Source organism: Crocodylus porosus, unplaced genomic scaffold, assembly GCF_001723895.1.
Source record: "Crocodylus porosus isolate Cpor-Errol unplaced genomic scaffold, CroPor_comp1, whole genome shotgun sequence".
In the NCBI taxonomy this organism is placed as follows: Eukaryota; Metazoa; Chordata; order Crocodylia; family Crocodylidae; genus Crocodylus; species Crocodylus porosus.
In genome coordinates, this window is record NW_017728899.1 from 237,415 (window position 1) to 251,562 (window position 14,148).

A 14,148-nucleotide genomic window follows, 5' to 3' on the forward strand; every position below is an offset into this window, starting at 1 on the left:
CTGCCTTCGGGGCCCCTTGCCATCCCTTCTCCCTCTCAGGGCTCCTCGCCGCCTACTCTCACCTTGATCTTATTTATAAACGATGGATAATTGGAATTAGCAGGAAGCTGCCCATTCATGTGCGTCCCAATGACGGGGGGCACTGTCTGCGGCTCCTTTTCCTCCCCTGCACTGCAGCCCAAGCCTCGCCGATGGTGCTGGCGTAATCTGTCCTGGGCCATGTTATTATGCCACGGCCCGCTGTCTGCCTTCGGGGCCCCTTGCCATCCCTTCTCCCTCTCAGGGCTCCTCGTCGCCCCTCCTCACTCTGAGCTCCTCACTACCCACCCCCTGGCTCCAGGGCTCCTCGCTGGTGCCCCTTTCCGGCGCCTCCGGGCTTGCTGCGCAACCTCCGCCCCTTTACCGGCGCCTCTGGGCTGGTCATGCACCTGGCAATGCCCCCCGCTGGGCCCTGTTGCGCTTCCCACGCTCCTCGTCCTCTCTGGGGCCTCTCGCCCCCTCTGGGCCTATGGCGCTCCTCTCACGCTTGTGCCGCGCGCCTTCTGGGCCTGTACCACGCTTCCCGCACTTCTCACCCCCTCTGAGGCCTGTGTCGTGCTTCTCACGCTTGTGCCGCGCTTCCCATGCTCCCTCGCCCTCTCAGGGCCTATGCCGCGCTTCTCGCCCTCTCAGGCCTATGCTACGCCTCTCGCGCTCCCTCGCCCTCTCGGGGCCTATGCCGCACTTCCCACGCTGCACCGCGCCTCTCACACTCGGGGCTCAGGTGGCCCGTAGCCGTGCCTTGCCCCCTGACCCTTCCTCCGGGTCGTGCGCCCTATTGGGCAACTACCCTTGCGGGCTGGGGTCCCAACCCCACACGCCGAGCGCTTCTCCAGCGCTCTCCCACCGTGCCCATTGTGGCACCTAATGCCGTGCCACCCTGACACCACTCGCTGTGCCCCTAATGGGCACCAGGAACCCCCAAACTACTGGGAAGCCCCCGTGAGGCCTCCTCACTCCCCTATAGCCTCACCCGGTCCTCCGGTATAAACATAACTAAACCATGAGCCAAACATCTATAACACAAACACAAGAAGCCTCCTGGCTTGTAACCCAAAGTCTGCACTCACTCAGCTCTTCACCAGACCCCATCTCATCATGTGGCCAGTCAGGGTAGCCAGGCTGTAACCCTGGAATCTGTCTGCTCAGCTCTCCCGCCGAGCTCCTGCGGCTGCCAGGAGGGAACTGGCTCTGGCCTTAGCCTTCTCTGTTTATAAAGGCCAGGCCCTGCCCCCTGGTGGTCAGCTGACCCACTCTGTTACCATGGTAACTCTCACCTCCTGCCCTGCTGAGTGGCAGCTTAGCCCATTCACTACCATTCAGTAGCAGGCACCCTAGTGCCCTGCTACACTCTTGCAACAGGTAAAAATAGCTTTCTGTGGTTTAATGGTTAACAGCTATAGCCATGTCGAGTCAGCAATGAAGGATTACCAAACACTAAATCATGCTCCATCCTGATGGCTGAAGACTGCAAGCGACAGCCCCTGAAGATTGCAGACCACAAAGCCAGAAAATCACGACCTACTAATCCCAGCCTGCCAACAGGACAAGAAGGATGGCCGTTGCGTCCGACTCAGCAGAATCCATAGGCTCGTACGGACAGTTATTACTATAAAGAATGAACACGAAGACAAGGCTTTGGGTCTTTTTCCACCTGCAAGGAGGAGTTTTGGGCACGTCCAACAAGACCTGACTCCAACTCTCTTGGTCAGCCTGGCAGGCCACCAGACTGACCTTGAGCAACTTTGGAACTTGGTAACACCTTAACCTTTGCAGGACTGTCTAACTTGTGTGTGTGTGTGCGTGCACACTTGTCCCTTTTGGATGGATGGATGGATGGATGGATGGATGGATGGAGTATGCATAGGAATGAGTGAAGCAAATAACCTTACTGTTCTTTATTCTTTTTATGTTGTATGTTTTATGTTACAATAAATGCGGCGTTGTGCCTTATTCCCTGATAAGATCCCGGCTTGTTTTTAATTCACGCTGTAAGCTCTGTGCGCACAATACTAGATTATTATGTATGCTTTCACACACAAGCAAACACATACTCAAAGTGCCTACCTCTTCATGCCTCATCACTTCTATCATTTCCATAACACTAATAAAATGGTGGCAGCGATCTGAATGGTCAACCACGTGTGTAGGAAAAGGACGATTCTGCCAGAGTCTCCACTCAGACAAGGAAAGCTCACGAGCTCCTTCCACTCCAGATTCCTGAAGTCAAATAAATTGCAGCATGAAGATATCAGTCAAGGAATCATTTAGCAACATTAATATTTGGAATCTCATTTTTCTATAGAAATGATACTTGTTAAATATCCTGACTAATGCCATAATTTACCATACCTATTAAGCTTGTCTGGTTTAAAGAGAAAAACTTTGATTTTATTCTGAACACAAAGCACTTCGTGTTATTTTGCCAGTATATTAAAGAAACACTTGGAGCACTTACACACAATTCCACCGCATTGGAGCGGACTTGATTAATCAAGTCTGCTGGAGTGAGGCAATTACTGCGCTCCAGCATCTCATGCATTATCAGCGTCCCTGCGCTTAAAAACAGCAGTAGGGGCACTTGAACTAAAGCTCGTCGAACGAGCTTTAGTTCAAGTGCCCCCATCACCATTTTTAAGCATGGGGATCCTGATGCAGGAGACACAGCAGCACTTTAATTAGAGTGGCTCACGGAACCATTCTAAGTAAAGCACTGCGCCTCCCACCCCCGGAGCATGTGTAAAAGCGCCCTTAAATATTACTGTTTTCTCTTGCACAAAGAACAGTCATGTCAAATGCAGTTATTTACTCTTTTACATCAAAAAGAAGAGCGAGCCTGAGTCTTTCACTAACTTCTTTTATAGTTTTGTACACAAATGGTTTTTAACAATACTCATAAAACAGACTATCGTTAGTGATATGCTCAAAGGAAAACTAGCATATGGAACTCTTAAAAGTGCTACAAAAAATCATAAATACACGATTAGATTTTCTAACATTTTGATGACTACCAAAAACATAACTTAATTCTATAAATAAGTCAGTTTATAAGAACTAGTCTCCAAGATATTAGAAATACCTCACACACTGAACTCTTTTGAAAATTACAATCTACACTATCACTGAAGGAACAGAACATTCTTAAACTAATATCTGATGCTTTCTTATAATCCATCATTTAAGAAATTCAATCAGACATTTAGAAGTTTTAAGGATGATATTAGTACACATGTTCAGTCTATGGCTGGCAAACTATATCAGGCCTGTACAGCAATGTCATCCAGTCCATAGCGTTTCCCATGGGCCCATAAATTTGGTGGTAGGGAAACTAGCTGTTTTAATAGCCCCCAGAGCTTTAACAATTGATGTTACCACTGCTCCCTGACCACAAATTTCTGAACTCGTGGTCATCCAGCCTTTGCGGCTCCCATGGTCCTGCGCACAAGATCTAGCAGATGGGGGTCATACCCCCAGACTGACTCTGTGCAGGATCTAGCCCATGAACCATTCCTGCACCACTCATCCAAAGAAGAAGGCTGGATAGGTTGAGCACTGCTGTATTAATATCTTCTTCTGAAAAATATATCTGAATTATTTCTGTTTTGAATTAAAGAAGTCCCTTGGCTTGTTAGCTAGATTAGCTCACAATGACTGTTTTTAGCTGTATAATCCATGAAGTCATATATTATTTTCTCTAACAAAGAATTCCTTTGAAATGTTCTTAAATATATGGAAAGAAAGAGTCAGGGAAACATATGAAGTAACATTTTGTCAACTTCTACCACTATACCAAAGAGGTTCCATTTTTTCTTTACAATATCACCCCTATTTTGATACTAAAATGATCAGATTCCAATTTCTCATACCAAGGGAAAAAAGTTTACAGAAAAATCAATAGCAACAATTCCTACTGGTATTTTCCAACTAAGTCTTCCATGACCACAGAGGTCATTGCATTAAGGTTGAACTTACAGCCGCTTCTTCCAGATTTTCTAAAGTCTCAAAGTGGACACGAGGCAAGACTGGTTCTTTCAGTCCATCACTTTCCTTTAGTCTGTATAATCTGTTCCATACTTCATATTCTTCAGATGTCAAAAACCAGTTTTCATGCAATTCTGCTTGCTTTGTGCCTGCAAACAAGTTAAAAAGAAAAATTTTAGGAAAAATAAGACGCATTTAACAAGGAGGATGGAAACACACACACACACAGATGTACGTAATAATTAGGCCCTCCTACGATACCTATCAGGGCAACACAAGTTCACTGATGCAAACAAAATGGATCTGCAGAAGAATCTGTTGTTAGAAGCAGAAGTGAAGAGAGCCTACCATCTGTTAGGATTACAGATTCACTGGCCAAGGTTTCTGGGGCAGCTGCTGATTGCTGGGTGGAGGTGGTGAAGAGCCACGCATGTAATTTTTATTAAAACACTTATGAACTCCATAGTGATAGCAATCACCACATAGGGAAGGTATGTCCTCACGCTAGAACATATTGCTGAGAGACTAAGGAGAGTATTGAAAATTAAATAATAATTCAGAGACAGAGGGACAGATTAGAAAAGCTAACAAACAGTAAGCAGAGATCTTCAGAAACTGCAATCATATAAAAATAACAAGGAGATACCTTTAGAAAGTGCAAAATACCTAGTAGGGGTGTGCGAAATGAGCCATATTCAATTCAGATTTAGCCCAAATTAGGGACAGTGATTAGATTCATTGATTCAGATCACTGTCCCCAGTTCGGTTCGGCCAAATCCGAATCTGAAGACCGGATGCCGATTTGAAGAACCAGCAATTCAGTCACGGACACAGTTTTAAACGTTTTTTCTACATACCATGAGGTACCAGGCACAGCTTGTGAATGCTGCAACGGTGGGGTGGATGGAGAGTCCCACAGAAGCGTGGGGAGACCCCCCTGCATGCTCAGTGACAAACCCAGAAGTGGCTCTGGTCCACTTCTGGGTCCACTGCACCTCCCCCAGCTTGGCGATCGGCCATGGGGAGATCCCGGGTGCCCCCCCAGACTCAGGAAGCACCAGTCGCTGAGCCGGGAGGGTGAAGGGGGGCTCCCAGCATGCTCCCCGGCAGTGGACCAGAAGTGCTTCTGGTCTACTTCTGGGTCTGCTACTGAGCATGCTGGGGAGTCCCCCATGCTCACGTGGGATGCTCCATCCACCCCAGCATCAGTGTTGACGAGCCGCCTGGTACCTTGAGGTATGTAGAAAAAACATTTAAAGCTGTGTCCATGTCTGAATTGCCGAATATTTCTAAATCAATTCGGAGCATTCCGATTCGATTAGGATACTAAAGGGTCTCCTGATTCAATTTGGATTTGGAGATTCATCCACCGAATCTCCACCAAATCGAATCAGGGACCAAAGCTTTGCTAAGCCCTAATAACTAGATCTATAGCACTTTCTGATGGTCTCTCCCTTGCGATTTATAAGCCTCGCTATTCTATATCCATAACAGAAATCACCTTAAGGTAGTTAAGAGAAGCTACCAAACAAGCAAATGTCTCTCAGAATAAAGATGTACATTACCACTTCCTTCAAGATCCACTTTAAGACTCACCGGTCCCAAGATCCCCCCCATCTATTTCTCTCAATCTTAATACCCATCCACTGGATTCCTGTCGCATACATACTCTGTTTTGAAAAGAGTCAGACCTAACCTCACTACTTCCTAAGTCAGTCCAAGGTCTAGAGACATGATACACCATTAGGAAATGAACTTGCAAAGGTGACACAAACTCATAGTGGATTTGGGGAGTGAATAAATGAATTGCTCCAATACCAGAAATGTATTTAAAATTAACACTGCTACATTCCAGTGCTGCTTATCCTATATGAAATTTAGGATAACTTGAAAACTATTGTGCAAAAGGAATACTCTCACTTGCTACGAACTTTTTAAATACGTTGCTGTATAAAAAGAGAAGAAAGAGGGCCAAAATAAAGCTCAGTCTGAGCTCAGTTAAGAACTCTATTAAGAACGAATGTAATCTGTTCTGAAAGAAAAGGGAAGACCCTAGAAGACAGGACCAGTATTCATACTGACCTTGATAAATTGGAAAAGTTTGAAATTCATACAAAGGACCCATACAAAGAATGCTCAAGAAAATTGTATTTGACCTGCTTTGACGATGGGGGGAGGGCAGTAAACATGATAAAACCCAATTTTAGCCACACTTTTGACACAGTATCCTATGATATTCTCATTGATAAGATAAGGAAACATAATATAGATTAAAGTACTGTAAAGTGGAAACATAAGTGGTTAGATTATCATGCTCAAAAGAGTAGTTGTCATTAGCTCAATGTCTAGTTGGAAGGAGGACTCAAGTGGAATTCCCCATAGACCAGCCCTAGGTCCGGCAATTTTTTTCATATCTTCGTTAATGGTTTGAAAGACTGATTGAGTGCACACATAGCAAACCTGCAGACAATACCAAATTGGGTCGAGCTGCAGGCATTCAACAGAGTGGGGCCCAGATTCAGAATGACCTTAGTACATTGGAAGAGTGATCTAAAATTAATTAAAATGAATTCAGTAAAGACAAATGCAAAGTCCTGCACATGGAACAATAGCATGCACAAGTATAATTTCGGGGTTAGTTCAGATAACCTTGAGGTCACTTCCAGACCTGCTTTGCTATGATTCTAGGTAGCTTTCAAAATGTATTTGTAAAATATGGTTTTTAATCTAAAAAATGGCAAAAGATGGCTACAGTTTCTATTTTTAAGGGATTCATTTGTAACAAAGACAGATGTCATCAGAATAAAATTAAGTGCATACTATGTATCGCCAAGTACTCTGAAATGATCAATGAGAAGATCATTTCCCATGGAAACATGCATGTATTTATAAACACAGAGACATTTATAGCTAAATAATAACTTAAAACCTATATGTTATGTAAGATCATTATTTTAATACAAAGCCACATGGCAGAGGATTACTGAAATTCATGTATGAACGCAGAAAAACAGAGTACTTGAGACTGGAACCAAACTTATGTAAAAAAGTAAAGAGGCCTTTCAAAAGAGTCTCCCTCTCATATTGAGACTACTATAACAATTATAGTTCAGGACTAAGTTTTGATAGGCATTCAGAAATGCTTCAGAAATAAAGCTTTAAGAAATGAAAAATGAAGTTATCCCTCAAAAAAGAAAATATTGAGTCGTCACTTATCATGAACTGTTTGAAATTTGATATGACATTAAGTTGCTATTTGTGCATCGGGCATGCGCATCTTTCAAGTAATGTCCTGACTGGTTTAATGACCACCTTTAGTCTTCCATGGAAGAGAAAAACCAGGACACCTGGCACTAGAATCACTGATGCATTTTATTTCTTCTGAGTGGCTTGACACCAACTAGATGTAGATGTTCAAAGATCTTCTGAATAGGAAACACAGAACTTTTTTTATTCTAACTTGACATTTCTCAATGAAAGCCAGCATGAGAATATTGGCAATTGTAGAAGGGGAGTTGATTTCAAATATACAGAACAGCATAAAGCTGGGTATCAGTAGGATGAATAAGTATATGCCATCTTCCCCATACTGGTGCAGAGTGTTTGGTCATAAAATAATAGACCAAAGCCAATGCCGTTTTTGGAAGAGCTTTAGGGTCAAAATCCCAGCTAATGCCAGCCATCTTATCCTCCAATACAAATTGTTCATCTGCCTCATATCCTGATGGGAAAAGAGTCTTCTGTCACGACGTACACCAGGATACTGTAGGGTATGTAAGCCACTTGGAGCCTTTTTTGGGAAGGGTGGTATACAAATCTAATAAAATAAATAGACTTCACTGGCATGTTTCCAATGCCATCTTAGCTTTCAGACTGCAGAGGGGAAAAGCTGATGCTACTGTCTTAGCAAAATTAGGCTTTAAACACTTACAATGAAAATAATTCTCCATCTTTTTTAGATTTTTTTTTTTTTTTTTGAGAGAGAGACTTCCATTTTTTTTTTTTTTAATAAATGTCCAAGACACACTGTTTTAATAAACTGAATTGCCTGGCAATGTTGCAATATAGTTGATAGCAGCAGCAAACAGCCCTTATACCAAAACTGTATCATAAGCAGATGACAAATCTAGAAAAGCTATTGCTGTTTTTAATTTCCTCTGAAAGCCCACTTTCATATATGAAATAAGGACAAGTACTTGATCACAGCAACTCCAGGCTGACCTGAAACCTGACCTCTCCCAGGATATTACTCTCTCAAAGTGAGGACTATCTTGTCAGCAGCACTGTCTCCAGCAACTTGTACACGGTGCCTAATGATAAAATCAGACAAGTTTTTGGGTCACAGAATTTGCCTGAATTCAGTAACTCTATGAATTTCCATTTCCTCCATTTTTTGGCAAACAGCTAGAAAGAAAATCTTCCTCACTACAATTTTTTTTTAAACTCAAGGATTAGAAATTAAAAATAACTATTTTTACTTTTGGACTTTTAACTTAGAACCTTGCCTCCAGCATCGAGAAACAACACCGTTTAAAAACGTGTCCTGTTCAGTTTTGCACATGGAGGCAACATTTCTACATGTGCCACCACTTAGGTTTTAAACTTTAAACAGCTTTAAGGAAGTTTTACTGAGCTTCTGAAGATAAGGTATTTCTTAAAACACTTTTTTGCCTAAAGTTAGCAGACTTAATTAAATAATTGACATAAATAACGGAGGTGAAAAAAAAAGACCCTCATTTTACAAGTGAGAGAACAAACATATATTAACAAACTACTTAACATCACAAAGGAAGCCTCTGAAGAGACAGGCACCAGAAATCAGACCCCAAGTCCTAGTCTGGTGCTTCAATCATACAATAAACCCTATTATATATACATTTATAATATACCTTGTAATTTTAGGTAGGTAACAGAGATATGGACATAAAGAAAATTCATAGAAGAGAAAATACTATTAAAGGACTAACTGGATTTATTTAGGAGGAAAAACTGAATGTGCACTTTGGTTATTGACAGAATCCAAGTTAACCATCTACACGATGAAAAAAATTCTTCCTGCTACACAATCTACATTTCCATTGTTAAACTGAAGACCACCACTGTTTCTTCCATCCACCAAGTCAGAGATTAGGTTTCATCATGGGATGAGATGGACAGAGATTACACCACTTTAGTGGGCAGAGAATAAACACCAAACAAAGCAGACAAGCTTTGCCTGTTATCAGAGGTTATAGCTATTAGCAACAGAATCAAATTAAAGAGAGATTAAAAACAGAAACTCTTTCAACAATAAGATACCAGATTTCCAAAGGGAAGGAAAACATCAGCTGTTATATTCTAACTGTTATATGTGCATAATCCTGCAGTGATACAAGCAAACTAAAACTGCCCCAATTTTGATTCCAGATGAAAAAAAAAGCTCCTGAGCAGCAGCACCCCCTCCTCACTATAACAGCACATTTGTCCATAATCTTTTTCTTTTCATAGTCGGATATGATTAGTCCAAATGATTCTGTGATTCACCTATTTCTGTGCAAATGCAGTCTTCTATGTCTGTAAATTGCAAGCCTATCAAGCATTTGGATCTTAACACCAGACATGACCAGTGGTTCTCAACCTTTTCAGAGTCAGAACCCCAGACAACACAGGGTGGAGGTACTTTTCTGAATGTGGAGGCACCCCCAATTGAGAACTACTGTGCTCCACTTGCTTCAGTGCTCATCAGCTGAGTGATACTGCCCCACAGACCTGCGGCACAGCTGACTAAGAAGAGCTGTGGCCCATGTGCATGCTGCTTCTCCTCCATCAGAGCTCTTCAAAGACACAGGAGAGCAAGCTCATGTTCCAGCCCTTCCCAGTCCAACTCTGGACAGCATCTCTAAAAAGCAGGTATGTGGGCAGGTAGAACTGTCCTGCACGCCTGTTTCAGACTTGGCCAGGAGGACCGTGGAGCCAGGGTCAACACCAGGAAGAGCTGCAGCCCAAACCAGCTCTCCTTAATGCAGGAGGACAGGAGGAGCATATGTATGCTACAGCCTTGCACACTGAGCAGTTTTACCTGTCCTCCACCAACAATAGCACCTGCATTACCCAGAAGGGTTCTTGTAGCACCCCAGGTGAGAACCTAGACGAGAGGTGGGCAAAATGCATTCTGTGGGCTGGATGCGGCCTGCCAGGCCATTCTATCCAGCTCGCAGAGCCCATAAAAAAATATAGAAAATTAATATTCATCCGCCCCTGGCTGCCTGTCATGCAGCCCTCGATGGCTTGCCAAAACTCAGTAAGCAGCCCTCTGCCTGAAATAATTGCCCACCCCTGACCTAGACATTATCATCCTGAGGACCAACACTGCACTGGCAGTGGAATGGAAAAGGCTTTCTCTAACTCTGTGATTTTCCATAAAGCAACAGAAACTCAACAAAGAACTCAGTAATTAGGAACAAACTCTCCAGCTTAATCTTTACTGAAAACCTATTAATATTTCTGAGGGGGACAGCACTGAAATAAGCACATGATTTAAAGCAAGGGCAACTAGCTACCTTTTGAGATTTATTTTATAATTCCTAAAAATCAGACGGCCACTTGCTTTCTCACAAATCTATAGACAGGACTCTAGCTGAGGCTGCAAAACAAGCATTCAGTGCAAGCAATTCACACTTCTCTGACATCTGCTTGTTGGACAAGTAGTCAATTATACTGATCTTCAGCAACTGGCAGATCACTGTGAACACACTGTACTTCAGTTGTGGAAGTACATGCTGGCAGGGCACAACAGCAGGGCAGCGCAGGCAGCTTGGTCAGAGCCAGGGTAGAACTGTGATCTGCAGCCTGCAAGCTTTTGGCATCAGCGCACAGACAGCAAATCGCAACTCTGCCCCAGCTCGGGACCATGCTGTCACCGCTGCAAGGAGCTGGGGGCAGAGCTGCAATCTGCATCCTGCATATCTCAGCCTGGAGCATGCAGGCTGCAAATAATGTCTCTGCCCTGGCTCGCTGCAGTGGTGACAGCCTGGTCTGAAGCTGGGGCAGAGCCATGATCTGCAGCCTGCAGATTCCTCCCCCTTTTGGGATTCCCTAGGTGTGTGTCTATAAATAGGGAAACCCAGGCTTCCCTTTTGCAGACAGGCATCCTGATTGTTGTTCTGCAGGATCAGGCCCCAGCTACTCCTGGGAGCAGCTGGGCCTGGACCCTACAGGACAATGGGCAACATCTGTTTCGCCCATAAAAGCTCATCAGCTGTGCCAGGACACATCCCAGCACAGCTGATCAACTTCATTTGACAAAACCTGTTTATTGCACCGTAATTCACTGAAGCTTTCCTTTAAATTGTATGCCACTGGAATGTGCAAAGCAGCTTTCAGAGATGAATTTACCAATGCTTGTACAGAGCGGAAAGGAAGGGTAGGAAAGGGGCTGTACTGTGTTTACTTCAAAGGCCTTTAGCAGAACCCAATCACCAGTGACAGAACAACACAGCTGACTGCAACATCTTTAACTTCTGTACTATGTTGGGAGATTGTCGGTTATTCCCATCTGCTTTGTAGGTTCCCTACATTTACCAACCAAAAGAGTAAGAAAGCAACAAAAAATCCTAGCTGGTCAAACCCAAGTCCCACCACCCCTCCGAATGAAGGAAAAGGATCGAAACACAGGGAACATTCCATCTATATCAAGATCTTAAATTTACAGATTCAGTTGTTCCTCCAATTTTTATATTGCTTTATCAACTATGAGAACAATTCCTGTTCAAGTTAAAGAACCTAATAAAGATGCAAGAACATTTTGTGATGATATTTTTCTAAGATGCAACAAATACCTGGGAAATTGTGTCAAAGAAGGTAGAACAAGTGGCTAACTAGTACCATATACCTGTAAGGGGCCAACTATGAGTCAATGATGTTTAAGGAACAAAAGCCTATATTTAAGCCAGTAGTTTCATCACAATCTCAAATCTAAAAAGTTAAGAATAAAGGCTACACTAGGATTAAGAGTGATACTTTTATTGGAAGTCCATAACTCTTAAGAACGATCAGTTTCGTATCCATCAGAACCACAATACAGTCAAGACATTGCCTTACACAAGGAATACAAAGAGAGGTAGTTAGCCTGAAGTCAAACAGAAGGCAGGGCAATGTGGCACCTTAGAGACTAACTAGCTCAGACAGGCATGAGCTTCCGTAAGTGACAACCTACTTCATTGCATGCTATGAATGAACACAATGGGGTACAAAGAAATCATTATCTTACCTAATGTGCTAATGGAAGGGAACGATGTTTTATGCAGGAGCGAGCTGGATCTTCTCCCTTTGGAAAGTGGTCTTAAGCTGTCTGGTTCATCAGCTGCAGGAGTGATAAACATTTTATGCATCTCTGGATTTATGTCTTCGGGAATCATACGTGGGCTTTGCTGGTAGAACTGTAGCATTTTATTTTCTGAAATGGCTTTGTAAATGCTCCTTTTATTAGATTGGCTCTGATTGTAAGTCTGTAAAACAGAGGATGAGCCATTTTTTTTTTTAACCAGGGTTTTACCTCATGCTTTCATTACAGTTAAGAAAACATTTAAGTATGTTTCAAGTACTTTTTATCATTGTTGTACTGAGTCTCCAAGAAATACAGAATTATGAAGGGTTTACCTTAAACCACAGAAATTCCAACATTATTTTTGTACGGAAGTGAGTCATAAAATATACTGACGTATCTCCTGGAACAGAAAGCTAAACGATTAAATTTGGTAACAAAATGTTCTGATATTTCATTCTGGTTTTGTTGAACCAAAAACACATATACAGTTCTACTTGGTTCAACATTCAAGTGTGAAGCCCTGAGCTACCGCAGTGCCCTATGCCTCCATTTTCCTCTGTGGGCTGGGCTCCCTCTCCACATTACACCTCTCATATGACTTGCATCACACACCCTTGCAGCTCACCCAGGTGGAAAACCAGGGTGTGTCATGGGAAATACTGTTCAGCCAGGGAGCCCCATCTGCAACATGACACAGACTCAGAGTCACTGTGCCAAATTAAAGGCACAGACTGGCAAGGTGAAATCTGAAGCTTTGATTTGGTTGGATCAAGATGAGCCTTTCCATTCAGGCCACTACTTGAAACAGGAATGTTTTGTTTCATTTTTCCAACACTGAAAATCAAAACAGAGATTTCAGCAGTGGATTTTTCATATGGAAATGTCCAGTTCTGCAAAAACTGTTTTCCATAGGAGGGAGGGAGAGGGGAGGAGAAGAAGTTAAATGAAAAATTCTCAACCAGTTATAATAAAATCATTCTTGAGTCTATATAGTTTAAATTAATTCACAAGTAATAATATGAGAAATAACTCTTACATATTTTGCTACTGGTTGTACCACATGGGAGCACACACTCAGATAAGACACTAAAGAAACCGTTTTAGTTATTCAGGAACTGAGACATCCAAAAATCACTAGCTGCTTTGTTAATTTTCACAAAAACAGTAGGCCATGACGATTTCTGTCCATACTAGTCTTTTCTCTGAAAAAAGTTACCAGTATTTGCTAATACTGGTGCAACCTGAGAAGGTATAAAACGTACAGAACTTGTTAGCAGCCAATCATTTTAATTAACGGATGGTATATGCCTGCTCTGACAAAGCTAAAAATAACAAGTGCCAGCTGCCACCCAGGGTCCTGTCTACCACAGAGCTAACTACAGCTGGCGCTAGCAGAGCTGACCCACAGTAAAAAGTTTCTCAAAAAACTTTAAAGTGCCAGTATAAATTGGGCACTTTGTTGGACAGCAGAATAGCGACTAAGAAGGAAGGTGTTTCTTTTCAAATACCTCATGAGAAGCTTCTTTTTAATAGGATGACACAGAATCATCCTAAATGAGACTCATACCTTTAACATGTGAATATAGAATCACAGAATCACAGAAAACGAGGGTATGAAGAGCTCTGAGGAGGTCACATCTAGTCCAACCCCAAAGCTCAAAGCAGGACCAGCCCCAACTAGATCATCCCAGCCAAGGCTTTGTCTACCTGGGTTTTAAACATGTCCAAGGATGGAGAGTCCATAACCTCTCTGGGTAATCTGTTCCAATGTTTTACTACCCACCTGGTGAGAATATTCTTCCTAATGTCTAACGTAAACTTCC

At 42.7% G+C, this 14,148-nt stretch overlaps 1 protein-coding gene across 1 annotated transcript in view; it reads right to left on the minus strand.

Moving 5' to 3' along the window:
• The window catches only part of FANCM (Fanconi anemia complementation group M), a 90,860-nt gene that overhangs the window by 26,580 nt on the left and 50,132 nt on the right, over positions 1-14,148 (minus strand). Inside the window, exons 11-13 of the mRNA XM_019556595.1 lie at positions 12,275-12,506; positions 4,012-4,172; positions 2,107-2,259 (exon numbers count right to left, since the gene is read on the minus strand). Of these exons, the coding sequence (XP_019412140.1) occupies positions 2,107-2,259; positions 4,012-4,172; positions 12,275-12,506 (546 nt within the window). The remainder of the gene's footprint in view (positions 1-2,106; positions 2,260-4,011; positions 4,173-12,274; positions 12,507-14,148) is intronic.